This window comes from Hydra vulgaris, chromosome 15, assembly GCF_038396675.1.
Source record: "Hydra vulgaris chromosome 15, alternate assembly HydraT2T_AEP".
In the NCBI taxonomy this organism is placed as follows: Eukaryota; Metazoa; Cnidaria; class Hydrozoa; order Anthoathecata; family Hydridae; genus Hydra; species Hydra vulgaris.
The window spans coordinates 26,298,227-26,322,107 of record NC_088934.1 but is presented as its reverse complement, the minus strand read 5'-3'; the positions used below and the strand labels follow the sequence as shown (position 1 = coordinate 26,322,107).

Below are 23,881 nucleotides of genomic sequence, written 5' to 3'. Positions count from 1 at the left end.
TGTTAACTTTAACCTTATTTAATAAAGTTGGAATTAACAATTATCTAGTAAACAAACAATTTTAAAAATTATAAAATTAATAATATAAGATTAATTTTAAAACATAAAAAACATAAAAAACATATATTTTATCAATATAAACAACAACAGCTGTAAAATAATTAAATAATTAAAAATCGAAAGTTAAATTCTCTCAACGTTAAAAACAGAGATAGAACCCTATTATTCTAACATCACGATATGTATAAATAACCAGTGGGGTAACCTAGTTAAAATAGCTATATAAATACTTCACATAAATAAATAGTTTGAAAAGTTATTTTTCATCTCGTTAAAAAAAAACTTCATATTTGTGTAATAACAAACTTAATTATCCAACAAATGTTTCATTTCGTAAAACCATTTTTTAAACACTCATTTTCAATCAATAGTTTTAAAAAGTGTCTTATATATATATATAATTTTATATATGCCATTGTCCAAGCTACAGCTTTGTAGAATGCATGCCTGTGTATGCCATTATCCAACAAACCTAAGTTTAAAATATAAAAAAAAAATTAATTAAAAATAAAACTACTTTAAATTTGTGTTTAACCATTTAATTAAGAAATACAATTAAGATTTTTTTCCTATATAATAGATTGTTATTACATAATATTATAACTATGTGTGTGTATATATATATATATATATATATATATATATATATATATATATATATATATATATATATATATATATATATATATATATATATATATATAAATATACAGTAGTGGCCAAGAAATTAAGGCACGTCATAAAAAATAACTAAAATTTTGCAGTGTAAAATTTTTATTGAATAAAAACACAATAAAATAAATGAAAAAAAATAGATAAAAATTATCAAAAATTGTTAATATTCAATAAAATAATAGTTATAGCACTAAATTATAGCAAAAGTTTAAAGACTTGAATGTTATAGTTCAATACTTTGTCAGATGTCCCTTATTATCAAGCATGGCTTGTATTCTTCTTGGCATAATATGTACTAATGTTTTACAAAATTCTCGAGTGATTTCATTAGTCTACACTTCTTTAAGAACTTTTTAAAGATGTTCTTCAGATTTTGGCTGATTTGCTGCAACTTTCTGCTTCATTATATTCCAGCAGTTCTTGGTAACATTAAGGTCGAGTGAACTTGAGGGCCAATTAGGTAATAATTCAATTTTATTATCAATAGACCACTTCTTAACTGTTTTAGCTGTATGACAAGGTCCTTAATCTTGCTGGAAAATACTGGTTTTAGTAATTTTAATGTGCAGTTTCACTTTGTCTTTCAATACACTTAGATACTTTTGTGCATTGACTTTTTCACCTTTTTTAAAGATGTGCAACCCGCATCGGCCTTGCACTGTGATTGCTCCCCATACCATGACTGAAGAAGGATGTTTTACTGTTTTCATGGTATACTTTGGATTCAGGCGTTCTCCCACAAGTCTTCTAACATAATTATAGCACATGCTTCTAATTTGTTGAAATGTACTTTCGTCTGTAAACATTACGCTTTCCCACCATTTTGGTATCTTGTTTTTTAAACACTTACAAAATTTAATCATAGCTTGTAATTGAGATGGAGTTAATAAAGATTTTTTAGCTGGTCTTCTTGCAACTAGACCAAAGTCATCACACAACCTTCTTCTAATTGTTCTCGAACTAATAGTAAGTCCCCTTTCCATAGCAAGTTGTGATAACCTCGCAGATCTTGTGTGGGGCTCACTATTAACAACATTCTTTAAAAAACGGTCTTCTTGTGATGTACTCGCACGTTTTCTACCACAATTTTTGCGATTTGAATAGTCTTGCACACATAAAGCATTTTGCACGACACATCTTGATATTTTTAATTGTTTTGCTATACTACTTTGAGAATAGCCCTCCGAAAATAGTGCATTTATTTTACCTTAAACAAAGTTATTAATATCACGCTTATTACCCATAATATCACAACTATGGCAACCTGACGGTGTAAAATAAATCAAAATATCTTCAAAAATCAAAATATAATAAAAAAATTATTTGTATCCAAGGTTATAACATCATAAATAAACAATAAATTAAAAAAGTTTAAAAAACATAGCCTGCCTTCATTTTTTGGCCACTACTGTATATATATATTGTTAATTAACTCCCTAAGGCCATGAAGGCAACTACAATCAAGAAGGCAACTTTAATTGTGGCTACAACCCTCTCTCAATTCTATAACTCTGAAACATGAACCTTGACAAACAAGGCCACTGCATAGAAAGCATGTCCAGACGCCTAAAAGCCATTATTGTAGCAAATGGCTGGCATTACAAAATATTAAGATTATTACCTTATTTGTTATTTTAAAACTTTTTATAAAAAAATAAAATAGCTATGGAGAAGTAATTATGTTGTTTTATATTCTAAATAAAGCCCTCTAACAATCAAAAGGATAAAAAATAACTACAAGATACGCATTTACTCATTAAAGTAGTTTAAAAGTTAAATATAAATATCAGAGGAATTTCTCTCAAATGGTTTATTTCTTATCTTCACAGTTTGTTTCCACAAATGACTCAAATCTAGTCAAATAAAAAATTCTAATGGTGTCCCCCAAAGGCTGGGTATTAGGACCTTTGCTTTTTCTTCTTTACATTAATGACTTTAATAACTCCATTAATTTTGCAACTGCTTACCATTTTGCTGATGATACTAACTTACTCATTATCAACAAATCTTTAAAAAAAAAAAAAACTGCATTAACCATAATGCCATTATGTCAAACTGGAGACACTCTTAAACATTTACAATGCCATCTTTGGCTCTCATATGAGATATGTTTTTCAAATTGGGGACAACCCCAACAGCAAGCTGCTACAAGGGTATCTCATCTTCAAAACAAGGCATTAAAGATAATGTATTTTTAAAATTACAAATTCAATCCTAATGTACTTTATATTCTAAGATTCTCAAACTTTATGATCTTGTTTAACTCCTAAGTTGCCAGTTTGTCTGGAATCATCAACACAAAAACCTATCTTTTACTTTCAACAACTTCTTCCCTAAAATTGCAAGTAACTGTTACTTTCTTCAATCCATTAACAATCTGAACCTACCAGTCTTAAAACATCATTATGCTACTTATGGGTGTAAGTCCATAAAATATCAAAGTATAAAATCTTGGAATAAACTTCCCTATGACAAAAAAGCTCTCCAGTCATAATATGTTGTCAAAAGCAACTTACTCTACTAAATATATTTTAATATATCTTTAAATATATTTTAATATATCTTGTAATCTAATAATACTAGAAATATACTTATTGTATAATTTTATATATTTTTAGTATTACCAGATTACAAATATTTTTTTTGTCATTATTATTATTACTATTATTAATATTATTATTGTTATACTATATTGATATGTGTGTGTGTTTTTATATATATATATATATATATATATATATATATATATATATATATTATATATATATATATATATGTATATATATATATATATTATTTGTATGTATATATTATTTGTATGTATTTATTATTTGTATGTATATATTATTTGTATGTATATATTATTTGTATGTATATATTATTTGTATGTATATATTATTATTATTATTATATTATAAATATGTATTATCATTATGTTATTATTATTATTAAATATATTATTATTATTATTATTATTATTATTATTATTATTATTATTATTATTATTATTATTATATTATAAATATGTATTATATTATAAATATGTATATATGTTACTATTATATTGAGAATATGTATTATTATTGCATATTATATACAAATAACATATATTATTATTATTTGTGTTATTATTAATATTATTACAACTTCCACTTTTATTATCAATTCTATTTCAGCTGTTATTGATTATTATATTACTTTTAATTGTTATTAACTCCATCAAGGTTTTTACTTAAGATTAATACATGTACTATTTTTAAATATCCATGAAACGTAATATATGTGTGTGTATATATATATACATATGTATATATATATATACTTATATATATATATATATATATATATATATATATATATATATATATATATATATATATATATATGTATGCATTGTTATTATGTTCTTTAAGAACATGGAGCACTCTTTTTATATATATTTATATACATTGTATATATATATATATATATATATATATATATATTATATATATATATATATATATATGTGCATTATTATTATGTTCTTTAAGAACATTGAGCACTCTTTTTATATATGTTTATATACATTATATATATATATATATATATATATATATTATATATATATATATATATATATATATATATATATATATATACACAGTGTCTCAAAAAATTATCCGACCAAACAAGTTTTTTTTAAAAAGAAATGTTTACGCTCTAAATTATGCTAAAAACAATGAATGGCATTACTTACTTTTTTCTGTCATTTTAATTCTATTGGGAATAGTATTTTATGTGAAATTTGTTGAAATATTTTGTCAAATTTTTATACACTTAATGAAATTGCATAACAAAAAACTGTTTTTTTGTAGTAAAAAAAAAAAGTTACGTATAAAAAAAAGATTTCATGTTTTTTTAAGTAAAATGGTTGGAAGTAAACGTCACTGGACTGTTTCTCAGAGAAATTTAGCTGTCGATCTAGTCAATCAGGGTAAAACCTATCGTCAGGTGCAGCAAGAGACTAGGATTCCTCATATTACAGTATCCGACATAATGAAGAATTTGATCGGAACAACAGCCACAAAAAAAGGGCAGGGTCGCAAAAAAAAGACTTCTAAGAGTTTTGATAGAAACTTAATTATACAAGTCAAGAAAAATCGCTTCATTTCTGCTCGAAAACTGGCTGAGCGAGCTGAAGAGAATTATGGAATCAAATTATCCCATCAGACAATCAAAAAATCGTATCCGAGACCAAGGGTATTAAGGACGACTTGTGTGTAATAAACCATATTTGAGTAAGAAACACATGAAAAGAAGATTGGAGTTTGCTCAGAATTTCAAAAACATGCCGTTAAGTTTCTGGAAAAAGATCCTGTGGAGCGACGAATCAAAATTCAACTTAAAATCATCTGATGAAGCCCAAAAAGTTAGGAGAAAAGCTTGAGAAGCCTAAAAATTAGGCTGCATGAGAGGAACTGTCAAGTATGGTGGTGGTAACGTATGGGTATGGGGTTCAATGTCTTGGAAGGGTGTTGGAAAACTCCAATTTATTGATACTTTAATAAATCAGGTGCGATACAGAAACATATTAATGCAAAATTTGAAGTCATTTGCTCGAAAACTTCGGTTAGGATCTGATTTTGTATTTCAGCAAGATAATGATCCCAAGCATAGTGCCACTAAAACCAAGGAGTGGTTTGCTGAAAATAATGTTGAGGTCTTGGAATGGCCCGCACAACCACCGGACCTTAATCCCAATGAACATTTGTGGGAAATTCGAGACCGAAAAATTGATTATCGGTCATTTTCCAAAAAAGATAACCTCAAAGTGGCAATTGAAGAAGCTTGGGAAAAAATTCAACCAGAAGAAACAAAATCTTTAGTTGAATCAATACCTAGACTTCTAGAAGCTGTAATCCAAGCAAAAGGAGGCCCAACAAAGTATTAAAATAATTGTTTTGTTATATAACAATTTATTATGAAACAAATAAAGTGTTCGGTCGAATATTTTTTTGACAATAAAAAACGACCTAAGTTCCTTTATTTTAAGATTGAAAACTTTGTGATTCATATTTTACATTAAAATAAATAAAATCTATTTAAAAACATGTTCTTTTATTTTTATTAATCTTGAGTTTACCAAAAAAGTCTAAATTTACAAAAACACAGCACTTTTTTTAGAAAAAATATTTTAAAAAATGTTTGGATAATTTTTTGAGATACTGTATATATATATATATATATATATATATATATATATATATATATATATATATATATATATATATATATATATATACATTAGGCCCTTGTTCAAGAACGACTCGAACTACATTGGAAGCAACTACCTCTGAGCGTGACTTGGGAATTCAAATTACCAATGATCTTAAAGTAGAAACTCAATCCATCATTGCCTCATGTAAAGCAAATCAAATTCTAGGCATCCTAAAACACACTTCCCAATCTCGTGACGCTTCTTTATGGAAACAACTCTACTCCACCTACATCCGTCCTTTACTTGAGTTTGCGATTCCAGCTTGGAACCCTCATTTGGTGAAGGATGAACAAACTATTGAATTAATACAGCGCAGAGCCACAAAAATACCAGACAAACTGAAAAAGTTAGACTACAAGTCTAGATGTTTACAACTTGGCCTATCTTCTCTTGTTGAACATCGTAAACGAGGTGACCTCATCCAAAAATATAAAACTATTAGTGACATCGACATAGTCAACTGGCACTTTCCTCACATCACAATTCCATTAAGAGCAAATCACAGAGAAAGAATTCACCATGAAAAGTACAGCAATAATTTACATATTTCCACTTTTTTAACAATCGCATTGCCAATGCATGGAACCTGTCACCAGATAAAGTAATCTCCGACTGTCAACAGTTTTAAAGCGAGCCTCGATAAGCTCTATTGTTACTACAGGTCGATGCTATCTTTAGTGAAAGTTGTTATATGAGCTTCACAAAAACTAACTGTAATCAGACAATCTATGATTTGTATTTTGTCAATTATTTTTACTTTTGTTGTAACAAATATATACTACTACTACTACTTCTTCTACTACTACTACTACTACTACTACTACTACTACTACTACTACTACTACTACTACTACTACTACTACTACTATACATATATATATATACATATATATATATATATATTTATATATATATAAATATATATATATATATATATATATATATATATATATATATAATAAATATAAAAAAATATATATTATAAATATAAAAATAATTTTATCATAAAAAATAATTATCTTACTAAGAAAACAGCAAACGCATTAAACAATCCCTCTTTTAGTAACTCTTGAATTCCTCCATAATCATCCTCATCAACTTTTTGAAATTTTGACACATAAATATAAACAATAGCACAGTTTATTGCTAAAAAACTAAAAAAAGATTATATTTTATTAGAATAGAGATTGTGTGTAGAGTATATAAATAAAAATTAATTTTTCCACACTTGAAACATTTAAAATTTTCTTATTCCCTATTTTACCTGCATCAAGTTGTTCAAACTTCTTTGTTCAACTTAATTTATGATACCTTTATAATATCTATCAAACATTTCACATACTATACATTTCGCATACTGTCAAAAAGTAACTTTAATTAGATAAACTTCCATGAATGAAGTTTACTTTTTTTAACACTAAAAAACGACCTAAGTTTAAATACAAAATTGTTAATATGTACGCAATATGTACCCAGAACTGGCCATTTCTTTGCTGTAACCATTTTTAACAGATATAACCATTAAGCATACTGTAACTAATTGTTTTAGTGATATTTTAAACTGTTAAACTTTAGTGACATTTTTAATTGATAATACAATTATTATTCATGATACTTTTTTTAGTTTGTAATAAGTTTCTTAATATTTTAAAAAAAAAATTTCGGTTTTTTTTTTAAAGCATAAAGTCTCATCTACTCATTACTCAATCAATTTTTTCAATGAAAACAAAAAACCATTTTAATGATAGATCTGTTGAAGTCCATAAAATAATAGAAGTGATACCATGAAATATTCTGCTATTTTCTATCATTGAAGATGTAGAATTCTGATAAAAAATGAAGTGGAATAAAATAATCAAAAAAAAAGTGAGCAATTGCTGATCTATATATGCTATAGTAGATTAGTAATGTAGAAGCAAATCTCTTAAATTTTTCTAAAATTAGTAATGTAGAAGCAAATCTCTTAAATTTTTCTAAAATTAGTAATGTAGAAGCAAATCTGTTAAATTTTTCTAAAATTAGTAATGTAGAAGCAAATCTCTTAAATTTTTCTAAAATTAGTAATGTAGAAGCAAATCTGTTAAATTTTTCTAAAATTAGTAATGTAGAAGCAAATCTGTTAAATTTTTCTAAAATTAGTAATGTAGAAGCAAATCTGTTAAATTTTTCTAAAATTAGTAATGTAGAAGCAAATCTGTTAAATTTTTCTAAAATGTTATTGGATTTAGGCAACCTGACCCTAAATGCCAAAAAAATGTTTTTTCAAAGTAAGTTTCACAGTTAGACAAGCTTGGTTTCAAATGGAGTGAAATTATATAAAATTTTCAAAAATTATCATTATTTTATAAAAAGCAGAAAAAAATAACTATTATTAAAAAAATCTTGTGAAATGTAAAATATCTATATAATGTAAAAATTTTAAAAATAATTACTTCTTCATAAAATATCATAATTATTTTTATAAAATAACTATTTTTAAAATTTTTATATTATACTTTCGCTTCTATAAATGCGTGTTTAAATAAGCACTGTGACATCACACTGAAATAGCCAGCTCCCACAAAGGAGAGCCGTTACATTGACTGATAGTTTGGGATGGGGCAACAATCTTTTCTTTATTATTATTATTATTTTTTTATCATTTTTCTGAAAAATCTGCTATAAAGATAAGTAAAACTAATAATCACTTGCTGATGAATATATTTATTTTAAAGCACTGCATTGTTATAAATTTAATTTGAAACCACATTTAAAATCATTTAAAGCCTTATATTACTATTTCTTTTTAATTTTTTTTATAATTTTAAATTAAACAACATTGTTATAAGTCTTTAATTAAAACAATTTTGTTATAAAAAAAATTATCAATGGAGTTGAAAAAGTTGTTTGAAAAAAAAAGTTTCTTTATTTTAAAAAACTTATACTACGTATTTATTTAAAACATTCATAACACAATACTGTTGTCTATGTTTGCTTTCAAATAATTTAGCTATTTTTTTCAATGACGCAAAATTGTTTATGAATGAATTTCTATTCAAAAATTTTAACATTTTCGCTTTAACAAAATTTTCGTCTACTAGTCATTAACTAGTTAATCATTTCTAATCAACATTCATTCTATGATCAATCTAAAAAATTAATGATAATGAAAAAACTTTTGTTAAAAATTTCAAAATTAAAAAAATCATCTTTTCATAAATTTGCTATATAGTTTACTTAAAAAATTTTCTAAACTAATTTTGGCTACAGGCTTCATTATGGTTTATACAACAATGCATTTATATACAGTTATAAGCATTAAACACTTTTGTATATTAGCACTTTCATAACAGGTTGAAAAATATTTTTTGATTTGAAACTATAAATAAATAAACAAAATAGTTGAATGTAAAACGAACATAAAAAAGTAACTAAAATTAAATTTGATAAAAAGAATTTTCTTTTCTTTAACATAGTTTGGAAATTTTAAAAATAAAAAAAACAAAATGTAAAATGGAGCATTTTTAATTTATTTAAAAATTCAAATTTAATTTAATAACATAAATTTAATGCGGTAGTGGTGTAGTGGTAAAGCGCTCGCTTCATAAGCGAGAGGTTCCGAGTTTGATCCCCACCACGTCCCTGGCAGTACCGCTCTCAACTTGTTTCTCGGCTACAGATGAGGAACCTTGTTTGTCAAGGTTCCTCATCTGTAGTGGCCTTCTCAGCCTTGAGAAAGTGAATATCAACAAAAAAAAATTTATTAAAATTTAATAACAAACTTAATTTAAATATAATAAAAAAAATTTAAATTAAAACTTTTTAAAAACAGAAAGTAGAAAAAAATTTATATGAATATCTATTTTTTTTATCAAAAAAAAATTATTTCACAATTGCGTTGAAAAAGTTTTTTACAAGAATTAATTACTGCTTAATGTTTTTTGTTTGAACTATTTCAAAAGACTGTTTAAATATTCCAGTTTTGGAGTAACATAAATAGCTCAATGCATATGTAAAATTTCCATTTTGTATTTAAATGGGAACAGCGTAACGATCCTTAACAAGGGCTGTATATATATATATATATGTATAAATATATATATATTCATATATATATATATATATATATATAAATATATATATATATATATATATATATATATATATATATATATATATATATATATATATATATATATATATATATATATATATATATATATATATAGCAACACTCCTTGCATGTTCCACCTAAATTTCAGTCGATGTAGCAGCACGCATTCCACGCATGTTCCACCTATTTGTCAGTCGGTGTATGTAAACAGTAAAAAAACAAAAAAAAATTCAAATTCATTCATATTTATAACATTTTAATTTTTATTTATAAACATATAATAAAAATTATTATAGGTATATGTAAAAATTATAATATTGAGTGTCTGAGTGTCATCACACATTCAAACAACACTACTCTTGTTTACATATCATCATACATGTACTCTCACCCCTTCTCACACCTCATAAGATAAGCGTGTATAATAGCCTAGGCCACTTTTGTTATTACTTTTTATTTTTAGGGTCACTAATTAAAAAGTAAATGCTTTTGATAAGTTAAAATGCATTTGTAAAAAAAAATTTAATGATGACATATGCTCCCACCATTTGTTTTAAATTTTAAAAAACCATGTTTTTAGGCTTTAAGGAGGTATTTTTGATGAGTTAACGCGACCCTTTTTCCAGAACATAAATATTCAAATTCTTTATTTTTCATAATATATGAACTAAAACAACCTAGTATAACTTGCATCCTACATTTAAATAATACTTGTCTCTGTATTTGACATGTTAAAAATATAAAGTTTGTAATTTTTTGAATACATTTTCAGCATCATACTAACATAGGGTTGTTTGAGCTACAGCCCAAGACTGCCGTCAGAGGTGCACAAAGACTTAATGATGCCCAGGATAGATCATTAAAAATTTACTGGATGGCATCCACCCTACCACCACTAAAATAAAATACTTCTAGTATTTTTTTGTCCCTTGATGATGCCCCATAGGCTTGCTGACTTTGACCCCCACAACTTAAAGGCTTGTTACTAATAATTTTTACAAAGCCACTATCTTTTAGGATAATCGTTTCCAATACTTGTTTTGGATAGTGATTAACAATTGCAACACAAGCTGTTCCCTTAAGACAATCAGTTATTAAAATATCTTCAGACAAGAACTAATGATTGCAAAACAATTCTTACACGACTTGATAAAAACTATTCTCTTTCCTATTAATCATAAAAACCAATAAAAAAAATGATACAGAAGTCAAGTTGCATTTTTTGTAATTCTAATTAAATTTTATTAATTCAATTTTATTTATGCAATTTATAAATATTAAAAAGTTATACTTAACAATTAATTTATTGTTTATGGCCTTTTATTTCATAAATTTATAATAAAATTTTAACTCTAACACCAACATCGAAGCAGCCTTCAAAAGCTTAAGTCTCCAAGAAATCTACACAAAAAAAAGAAAGATTCTTGGTAGGAAGCACTATGTAGATGGAAAGCAACCAGTACCTTTTAGAAAGCATGTGATCCAGAACCATCTGTTTCTTAGAGAAAAACACCAGTCTAAAGCTCTTTCAGCTTTAGATGGGTGTGTTTCTCTGCGATCAGATGAATGCCAGGAAGATGATCAATGGAGCCCAAAATGCCAGGTTAGCAAAAGCTTCAAAGAGTTCAGTAAGAAGAAAGCTTCTACAATAATCTAAAAATAATCCCAATATGAAGGACACTCAACATAGAAATGTCCTCTGAAAGTGATTAAAGTCTTAATGATAATGGCAATGATCAAGATTTTGAAGATATATAAATCTAGCAGAAAAAATACTAGTGATAATCATCATATTTTATCAATTTCTAAGAATATTTTCTCTGTTACAGCTAGAATTGCAGCTGACATGGGTATAAGCTCACATCAATGCAACCCATTGATTTCTACTGTTGTTGAAAATACAGGTGGTGACATAAAAATTAACTTTATCTTTAACTTATGAAAAGTGGATTTCTAGCAGGAAAATATATCAGATGCTATAATCAGAGACAACTTGTCAGTCAAAGTTAAAGAAACAAGGAAATCAATCATTATACACTTTGATGAATAAATCATTCATGATTTTACAGGGACTGTAGATAAAACAAAGGACAAGCTCTGTGTTCTGGTCAACATGGTGGTGAGAACCATCAGTTAGGAGTTCCAGGTCTAGATCATGGAACAGGGTAAGCCCAATTTAATGCCATAAAAGATCTTCTAAATTTTTATGGTTTTCTTGATTATGTTCATGGAATTTGTTTCGATACAAAAACTACAAAACATTTAAAAGGTGCATGTACTAGATTAAGAAAGTCTTGTGACAGACCATTGCTCTTGTTAGCTTGCATGCACCATGTTGGAAAAGTACATATAACACACTACTCTGCAGAAATTATTATTGATAAGAGTGTTGGACCTGAAAACCAGTTCTTCAAAGCTTTTAAGCAGAGATGGGAGGTGGTTGCTGTACATAAAGTTGATATTATGCCCACGTTTGATTAAAATAAAAATTCCAAAACCAGGTTGGAGAATCTACAATAAGGCTATTTAAAGTGAGATAACTAAGATCCAGACATGGAGGACACTCCAAATATTTATATATTCATGTTTATGTCAAATTAAAATAGTTTGTAAAAATTGCGATGATTGGAGTATGGCCATGCATGGGAACAAAAAAAACTAATTTTTGGCACCCCCTGCCTTTAATGTGAGAGCAACAAGTTTACAAGATATATTCTTTACTAGTATCAACTAAATGTAAATTCATTGTAAAATTTCAAATTTCGTGGAATCATCTCTTAGTTTTTGAAAATTATGACTATATAAAGTTTGAATTAATATTTTGTAAATTTTTGAATAAATATTTTGTAAACTTTTGCTCTTACATTAAGGGCGGAGGGGATTTAGGGTTTTGGGTTTCCAGGCTCCAATCATTGCAATTTTTTGCAAAGTATCCTTATTTAACATAAACATGAACATATAAATAATTGTAGTGATCTCTGTCATATAAATATTTGTAGTGATGTCTGGAAGTTATCTCAAACACTAAAAAACTGTGTCTACGCCCCTGTTAAAGTCTCCACTTAAAAATATTTATTTATTTAAAAGAAAATGTAATACTTTTAAACTGCAACAAACCGCAGGATGCAAGTAATATATACTAATCTAAGCTTTAAAAAGCATTATAAACCAATTTTTAAGTTTTTTAATTTATTGGAATACCTCCCGTCAAAGTGCCAAAAATGGCATATATTTCCTAAAATATTAAGAAAAATAATAAATTAGCACAATGGAGCAATCACTTTCTACCATTTAAATAAAAGATTAAAAAAAAAACAGTAACAGTTTTTTCTAGTAGTCATTTAATAGCCTTAATGACCCTAGAAATATTTAATGTTTTTTTGTCATAGGCTAGAGTATAAGGGACATTATGTAAAACTAAACTACAAAACAAATATCATAATCATAGCACATAATTAATCCTATACTAAAGTATTCACAGATACTGTTTATACTATATTAGTTATTATAACATTTTAATATTAACATAAAACTACTAATAATACTTTACAATGCAAATTTATGGTGAATTGTTATTGTTCTTTGTCTCATAGCATGTCAATGTTTCATAACATGTCATTTGTTCTTTGTCTAAGTCTATGTGTAAGTCTCATCAAAAGTTTTTTTTTTTAATACAAATAATACAAGTTATTTTTAAAGAAAATGCAAATTGAAATAGTGATGGGAGTATAAAGCATACAGTCTGTGTTGATGCTTTCAAGGTATTTAAGGTAATCAATAAAAAGTTTATTTCATGCAATATAAAATAAAATAGATAAAATTTGAAAAAGACTCAATGAAAATCATTCAGTATTTTACTAAAATATTGATAATATTAAATAACACTACAGTATTCTAGAAAACAATTTAAAGGAGGAAAAAAGTTAAATTACAAATTGCAAAAAAAAAATTACACAAAAAAGGACTCTTGTGAAAAGTATGGAGATAAAAAAATGTGATAATAAACCTTAAAAAAACATGTTTGATATGTCAATCAGATTTGTGACATTTCTAATGTTTTTTCAGTCTGTTTTAAAGTTATATATACATATATATATATATATATATATATATATATATATATATATATATATATATATATATATATATATATATATATATATATATATATATATATATATATATATATATATACAGGGTGCGGAAAAAGTTCCCGTACAAAAATATAAACAGCAAAGACAGCAAAAGTTCCTGTACAAGACGAGAAACAAATTACACTTTAATTTAAAACAAAATAATACTAAATACTATAAGAATACAAAGGAATACAAAAGAATACTAAAAACACACTATATATTGAAAGAAAACACCATGCAGATAATTTTTTTAAATTATACTTTTGTATGGGAACTTTTTCCACACCCTGTATGTATATACATATATATATATATATATATATATATATATATATATATATATATATATATATATATATATATATATATATATATATATATATACATATATATATATATTTATATATATATATATATTTATATTTATATATATATATTAGTTTTCCTGTCTATTTTAAATTTCCAAATTGATAAAATCTTACCCTGCAATTCCTATTATTCCTTGGAATGGTATTATTCCCCATATTATCCCATTTAATAAAGCAAAAAGCTGACGCATCCAATAAATAACATCCAGTAAATCATCCTAAAGATATTCTCAATGCTTTAATTTCAAAACAATTTTTAAATTAAGATGTTAAATTTCAAGTAACCTTTTCTTGCCAAACTGCATTAAAACTAAGAGATTTTTTGAATACTGAAACACATCTCCCAAAAGAAGTCTCTTTTTTAGAATATACTGTTTTTTTTTGAACCATTATCTAAAAACACAATTTTATTTAAATACAAATATAATTTAGGATTGTAAATGAGGTTGCATAACTTTACTCTTACAAAAATCTAACTTTATTCCTAAAAATATAAAATGTTCATACTAACATATCAACAAGCCTCTTATCAAGATTTTGGTTGACCTAAATTTAAAACTTATCAATCTTTTAGGAATTTAGAGTTATCAAACTCATATACTTTTAAATAAAAGATGCACCTATGTATGTTAACTATAAGGTTGTAAATAACATAAAATACTTATAATAGCAACAACAACTGATTAAGACTACAATCAAGTGTTTATTTGACAAATATTACAAAATTATATATATATATATATATATATATATATATATATATATATATATATATATATATATATACAGAGATATAGATAGATATAGATATAGATATAGGTAGATAGATGTGTATATATAGATAGATACAGTTTAAAACATTAGATAATAAAAATTCTCTCAATACTAAAAAGTTTATTTGAAATTTTCGCTGGATTATAGGCACCGGCATCATCAGCATATAATATAATATAATTACAAAGTTTATGACCATTAATTAACAACAAAAAATTTTTAATTTTGATGTCACCTTTATAATGGTTTTTTTTACTTATATATGAAAAAAAGTCCAAAAATTTGTTTAAACATATTGTCCATTGTCCAAATTTAAACCACTGTACATTGGAGAACATTGATGTTTTTGTATCTCCAAGGCTTCACAGACTTTTTTTGCAAATTTTTTAGCCTCAACTATAAGTGTTTCTACTTTATCCCATTCAATGCCCTCATTGCAATTTACTTTATGCAAAGCTAATGCAGACTGGTTTAACTTGCCTTCAGTCAAAAAATTTTGGTGTTGTTGAACTCTTGTTTGTATTTGAAGTTTTGATTCACTGACATTTAATTAAATAGGTTCCTGGTTGGCTGCCGTGTGGAAATTTTGAAGGATATTGTCTGTTAAGAATTGTTTGGAACCATTCTGCTTGCTTTAAGTTAGAAAACGCTAGATTTTTAAGCATTAACTTTGTATAAAATAAATTGCAATGAGGACATTAATATATACTTTGACATAAAATTCCTAATAATTATATAAATAGTAAATATAACAAAAGTAATAGTAATAACAAAACTAACAACACTATTAATAATAATATTATTGTTATAATTTCAAATGTAAAAATATAAATTGCAATCATTGCAACAAAAAGATTTTCATTAAGTTAAAAACTTGATTGTTAACTATTTATAATTAATAATTTTATATAATCATTTTAAACAAATACTTAAATAAAAAAAACATTTCAGTGTTAAGTAAGATAAATGTGTTTCTTTCTAAATACTATTTATACGAATGTGTAATCAACTTTTTAAATTATAAAATATTTAAAAAGTTGATTACACATTCGTAAAGCTAACAATTTAAAACAACTATAAAAAGCAAAATATATTTTATGTAAAAATAATCTAGTCTTCAAATAGTTGAACAACATGACTGCCAGACAATGCTTTATTTTTAACAATGTAAAAATATGTAATACTAATCTAGTTAAACAACTACTACAACAACACACATACAATAAAAACTAGAACACCTAAATATTTCTATTTAAAATAAGTTGTTACAAAGAGCCTCCATGGAAGAATCCATTGTCTTTGGTAAAGTTTTTTATTAAAAATATCAAAATTAAGATCTCGAAAATTATTTAGAAAAATTTCACATGAGATGCTAGGAAGAAAAATAAGTTTTTCAGTTTTTGACAAACTTTTCTTTAATTTATGAAGTTCATCAATATGCATTAATGCATAATTAGTAATTTCTTTGTATATATTTTTAGTTTTTTCTGGATATTTATTGCGCAGTAAATCTTCTTGAGATAAAGAATATTTGCAACAAAGCTCAATAGGTAAAAGAACAATACGCCTTTGTGTAAAATATTGAACAGAACGAAGAAGTGTAACAAGAGAACATGCTTTTCCAAGATGTTTTGCACTCAAAAAAGAGTTTGAACCCGTTGTTTCTAATCCTTCCATAATTAAATGCAGTATTGGAGAAACAGAATATTCTCCATAGGTTGCAGCATCATTTAAACTCATAAATGGTTTATTACTTAAATGTTTTTCTCTGATGTCTATAAGCTTATTAAATGATGCTTTCGATAACATTTGTTTTTCCAAACATAAAGCCAATGATATAGCAACAGGATGGTTTGGAGGTCGACCAGCATATATACTTTCTAAAGCCTCTCTCCAAAACTGAATTCTCATTTGAGCTGTTTTTAAATCAGATGTTAAAGCATCGATTTGTGCTAGTTCTATGTTAAAAGCTCGAATAATCATTCCTGTAGTGCGCACATTAAATGGAAGCAATAATGTACATAAATAATTTTCGAACTCTTTTGTCTTTACTAACATAACACAGTACTCAATTTTATTTCTTGTATTATTGGTGGAGTGGACTAAATTTCTGGCACAAGTTTTTAACATTTTATTTTTTCTAAACATATAAAACATCATACTTTGCCAAAGAAATGCATAATAGTTCGAAGTTAAAAAATTAGAATATGTTAAAAAGTCAAAAACATTATTAAATCATATAAATAGTACACAAGACAAATATAGTAATATATCTTTTCATTTGTTTATTTATAATAAACTAGTTTCCACATACATTATATATTACTAACAAATTTTATTTTTAAAACCACAATCCATCAAACAGTGGTTTTATAGTGCAAATTGTATTAAAAATATATATTCTAAATTTAAAAATTTTTAAAACAATAAAAAATTAGTGAGCTAAAATGATGTTAAAAACAATTTTAATTTGATCAACTTGACAACTTATTTTTATATAAATATGACAGTTTTTGAAAACCTTTTGTTGTTTAGGCCTATTCCTACACTCAAACCAGAGACAAAAACATCAAAAAACCTTTTTTTTTTTCAAGTTATTTTAAAATTTTTTAAATTATTTACCTACATTATATAATATAGATAGATATATATATATATATATATATATATATATATATATATATATATATATATAAATATATATATATATGAAACATATATATAGAAGATATATATATATATATATATATATATATATAACTTATATATAACATATATATATATATATATAATATAGATGTAATATCTATATATATATATTATACAAATTATATCTATATATATATTATATAATATATACCTATATATATATATATATATATATATATATATATATATATATATATATATATATATATATATATGTCTATATATATATAGATATATACATATATATATATATATATATATATATATATATATATATATATATATATATATATATATATATATATATATATTATATATCATATATTATATATATTAAATAATATATATCAAATCAAATCAATATATTTTCACTTTAATAATACTGTATATATATACAATTGTGCGGGACATTTACAAACAGTTATAAACTGATGACGTGTAAAGACCTATGATGGTATACATTATAGCTTCAAAATAATAATAATAAATAATAATAGTAACAAATATTAATAATAATAATAGAAATAAAAATACTAACAACAATAATATATAGGATAAAATAAAACAGTATAATCTCTATATATTTTATACTATGATCAAAATAAAAAATTTGTAGCAAATAGTGATTATCATTAATAACGCAAAATAAAAAATATAAAAATCATAATAATATCAATAACAAAAAATATAACAGATAAAAAGAAGAAAAGAAAATGGATAGAAGTTTAACAACTAGGAAAGAAAAGTCGAAGAAGGAGAAGTCCTAGGAGAACTTTGTTATATATCAGAATTGTTTAAGCATAGTATTTTAGAAGGAAATAGAAATATTGAATATCCATTAAAATAAAATAAAGATAATTTAAAAAAAAAATTATTGTAGAAAATTAGGCGAGAGCGATTGCATAGAAAATAGTTTATTGTAAATTTATTACATGTTACATGGTTTAATAACAATTTCATAATCTTTTAGAGCCATATACACTTTACAGGATGATGAAAATGAGGGTATTTGATTGCAACTAAATGAATATTTGTACATTTTTATGTTTTATTTTTAGAGTTTTATATTTTTATTTTTATTTTATGATTTTCATATTTTTATTTCTATTTTATGTATTTATATATTTACTTATGAGTTTTATACTTTTTTTACATAGGCTATGAAGGCATTTCTATTTTCATATATATGTGTGTGTGTGTATATATATATATATATATATATATATATATATATATATATATATATATATATATATATATATATATATATATATATATATATATATATATATATATATATGAAGGCATTTCAATTTTCATATATATGTGTATATATATATATATATATATATATATACATATATATATAACATATAATATATATATAAACATATATATAAATATACATATATAATATAATATAATATATTATATATCATATATAATACATATGTAATATATGTATATATATATGAAGATATAATATATGTATATATATACAATATATATATATATATATATATATATATATATATATATACATATATATATATATATATATATATATATATATATATATATATATACATATATTATATGTATAACTATATATACATTATACATATAATATAATATACATATAATAAATATATATATACATATATATATATATATATATATATATATATATATATATATATATATATATATATATATATATATATATATATATATATATATATATATATATGTATATATATATATGTATATATTACAATATATATATATATATACAAACACACACACACACACACACACACACACACACACACACTCACACACACACACACACACACACACACACACACACACACACACACACACACACACACACACACACACACACACACAATCAACATGCTTGAAAAACCAAAAAAAAAGCAAACTATTTCTTCATATTTAACTTAGCGAATTGTAATATTTTACAATTTAATAACTTATATTAAATATATTATTATATATTTTAATAAACTTATATTGATCTATAATTATAATGTATATAATATAAAATAAAATATACGAGTAATTAACTTTCAGTAATTAACCTTTGATTCCCGTAACAACTGCAGACCCTGATTCGAAACCGATTTTCAAAACGAAGTGTTTACATTATTATAAAAATGAGCGAAACAGGTTTTGTTAATTTTCATTACAAGTGAAATTTATAAAAATTTATAAAAGCATATAACCAATTTTATGTATCTCTAATTTAGAAATTCAGGGAATAAATGAAAATTAAAAATGTAACTGAGAGATGGGTTGGTTATACTAACGCGTGTAGCAAATAGACATTTTTATGTTGATTAATTTAACAATAATTAAAAACTATTTTTGTATAAAAAAATGTTTTTCTTATATCCAAATTGAGAAATCTATATATTATCCGGGGCGTATTACACCCCCTGATTATACTGTATTCTGAAAACTCAGTGTAATACAGAGTTTTGGGTTAAGTAAGTTAAGTAAGGGTTACGTAAGTTTGAGTTAAGTAACCTTCAGGTTCTAAGCTCTAAACTTTTGTTTATTGGGTAGATCTGTTCTTAGGGTCGGAAAAACTAACTTTACCATCTTATTTTCCCATTTCATGTAGAAGACACTTCGAAAAAAAAAATTTAACATTTTTTTTGTAAACTTATCTAATTAAGGGCTGTCCATTCAGGGCCATCTGGAAAAGCTGGGGGCGTGGGGGTATTTAGCCTCCCTAGTAAATTAATTAGTTCGCAAATTTGTACACTGGAGTCTGAAAAATTGGATTTGTAGTTGGCAGTTGGCAAATATTAACAAATAAAGCCGTTTTTTTTTTAAAGATCTTAGTCGGCAAAAAAAATTCCTGGGCCTTACTCGGCAAAAAACAGATACGTCACCCCCCCCCCCCCACCTTTAAGATCTTTTCAAAACGGCCTGTGTCTATTAACTACGTCAACAAATTAGGGAGGAGATCTGAATTTTTTTGACTATTGTTGATAAGGAGGAGGTCAAGACAAGTTGACATCAACCATGTTACTTTTTTAAATAAATTTAATTAGTTAGAAAAAGGAAAATCAGGCAGCATTTGCAGTCCTGCGTTACATATTCGTTCAACCTTCAGTATTTTAATAAAGCTGTTTATATTCCTGCTTTTAAAAACCGTGTTGTGCTTTAAAAAGGTCGGACACATACAGAACTAATTAAGCACACACAAGATGTTTTCTCGTATCACTTTTATTTTTTCAAAGTTGTTGTTGGTTAGTCTGTCGTGCAAACAAAAAAGGTTTATGTAAGTACATATACATGGTCTACATTATATTATTTAAACGTTTATACCAGAGCTGCGGCTCGCAGCTTTATGTGGTTCTTTCGATGTTCAGATGTGACTCTTTAGTTCCGTGCACAAATATTAATATAATATTGAAGTAAATATGTTGGTCTTTAAATACTGAAAAACTTTTGAAATTGCAACTTTTGGCTCTTCAGTCTCAAAAGGTTGCCAACCCCTAGCTTATACAGCTTGTTAAATGTATTTTTTGAATAGACTAGGCTTTTTTAGGAATAATTAGCTTTTACTGTGAAATTGGATTAGGACAAAAGTTAAAGCGAGGAGGATTGGCAAATTGAAGTATTGTATTAATTTGAAATAAGCCCATAGTTTAAACGTGTAAGGTGCATACATTTTTGTGAACCCTTTAATATTTTTTTGTTCGTAATAAGTCTTTGTAGATATAAACTGTAAATATGCTCCTCAGTTAAAAGCTTAATAATTGCTTTTTACTATACTTTTTACTTTTATCTAACTTTTGTTCAGAGCAAGCATTTGTAATTTTAAAATGGTTATTTTTGTTCAGAGGAAGCATTTGTAATTTTAAATAGTTATTTTTATTTGAAATATGTTTATAAGTTAAAACTTGAATAAATTTTTTTTATTCTAAACATTTTCCTTTTAAGCACTTTTTTGTTTTAGTTGTAAACTTGTCTATTTAAGATATTGTTTTTTTTTTTTGTTTTTTTTTATTTAAATTTGATTTTAAAGGGGTGAGGGGGTAATCGAATGTGACGTAATTTTGTAAGAGGTCTCTGGAAGTTTGACAAGTTATTAACAAAGGGTAGGGGGAAGGTAATAAAGAGTAATGTTAGCAGGTGCTAACTTTGCAATAAGTTGTATATATGATAAGTTTGCAGTGAATGATGATTTGAGAAGACATGCCATTTTTTTTAGTTTATAATTTTTTAACATTTTTCTCAATACGTAAAGGATGTTAAAATATCTGTTTTTTACAGCGTGCACGCAGGCATAGCACGCATACCTTCAAGATGTGCTAACCTTTTTTTAACATCTAATTAAGTACAATGGATCTGAACTATTGTAATTATATTAGCACAATCAGCTACGTTTACACTCGATCTGGATCTATTAAGTTTATGCAAGTTTAAACGCCATACTTTTTTAATGTAAACCTGTTCTTTTTTATATCGTTTAAATTATATTAATGTTTTCTTCGGCAATTTTTAATTCCTTTCAACGAAATCAATAAACGTTTCTACAACTTTAATTTTCATAAAAATCTAATAATTTTATTGCTTTCAAATATCATTCGAAAGAGTTTAATTTGCCTTACTTGATCCATAATTGTTTTTAGTTCTATGCCTCCCAAAAACTCTATGAGTTTATTCCTAATTTTTTTGTGACAATAACGATAACTAGGATATATATATATATATATATATATATATATATATATATATATATATATATATATATATATATATATATATATATATATATTTTGTTCACATAATATTGAATCGTTCGTTAGCCAGTCACCAATTCTTTTACTTTCTATTGAACTAATTTCTTTCTGACTCATAGACACTTTTACAACAACCTCGTAACCGTTTTTTCGCTAAAAATCTAATTATATCAAATATTTTTATAAGGAATTCCTTCCATTTTTTGATTTTTTCATCAATATTATGTTACTTTAGTTTATCAAAAGTTGAATCTTATATGATATATTGAATCTTATATGATATTTTACATTGAGAAAATGATTAAATTTGTAGTGGACTCAACTTGTATTGGCTTATTTTGGGACTAAACTTCAACTATCTAAAACTATTAAAACTATTTGCCGTTTTAAAACATGATTTACAAAGAACAAAGAACAGTTTGTAAAAAAATAAATATATACTTTTTTAATAGTAAATTTTAAAAAGTAAAATTTAATAGTAAACCATCCACAATCCAAATAGCTTTTTAGCATTATGTAAAATTTGAAAAACCAGTTAAGATTAAATTTTTTTGTTCATTCTTTGGATGTGATATTGTGATATACATTAGCGTTTTACTCTTTTTCTAAAATCGGCATCTAGATATTGACTTGCGAACTGACCTTGAAGCACTAATAATAATTAGGCCGTAATCCATCTTTCATATAATGGATAAAGTATTTTGTGCAACAAACTTTTTATCAATACTTGATGTACTTTCTACTTCATTACCAGTACGTGCGGTAGATCTTGCTTTACAACAACATTAATTTTTTATTTTTTATCTTTAAGAAATAATTTATTTATGTATAAGTAATCTTACAATAAATATAAAAATGCAGCTCCATAACTTGTGTTCCCGAGTGCAGATTGCACTTATTGCATCCTCTAGGTACGCCACTGTGTCTTCCATTTTCGTGTTCTTACTATGAAATAATATACAATAAAAGTAGTTAGCTTATATGAACTGGAAATCTAACGAGGTTCTGCTATAGTAGACTTT

General features: G+C 25.0%; 2 protein-coding genes across 3 annotated transcripts; both read right to left on the bottom strand.

Moving 5' to 3' along the window:
* Positions 1-349: 349 nt before the first annotated feature.
* On the bottom strand, positions 350-20,279 carry LOC101237090 (GEL complex subunit OPTI). 2 transcript variants are annotated; one of them, XM_065820566.1, is made up of 5 exons: positions 20,181-20,279; positions 14,878-14,985; positions 14,707-14,810; positions 7,020-7,149; positions 350-532 (listed from the first exon to the last, which is right to left on the bottom strand). In XM_065820566.1, the coding sequence occupies exons 2-5, from the start codon at positions 14,980-14,982 to the stop codon at positions 485-487; spliced, it is 387 nt and encodes a 128-aa protein (XP_065676638.1). In that variant the 5' UTR covers positions 14,983-14,985; positions 20,181-20,279; the 3' UTR covers positions 350-484. The 2 variants fall into 2 exon arrangements, with proteins under 2 accessions (XP_065676638.1, XP_065676637.1); XM_065820565.1 differs by lacking the exon at positions 20,181-20,279 and having other exon boundaries at positions 14,878-14,997.
* LOC124809151 (NADH dehydrogenase (ubiquinone) complex I, assembly factor 6) lies at positions 16,444-17,544 on the bottom strand. The gene has a single exon (XM_065818905.1). The coding sequence runs from the start codon at positions 17,524-17,526 to the stop codon at positions 16,615-16,617; it is 912 nt and encodes a 303-aa protein (XP_065674977.1). The 5' UTR covers positions 17,527-17,544; the 3' UTR covers positions 16,444-16,614.
* Positions 20,280-23,881: the final 3,602 nt, after the last annotated feature.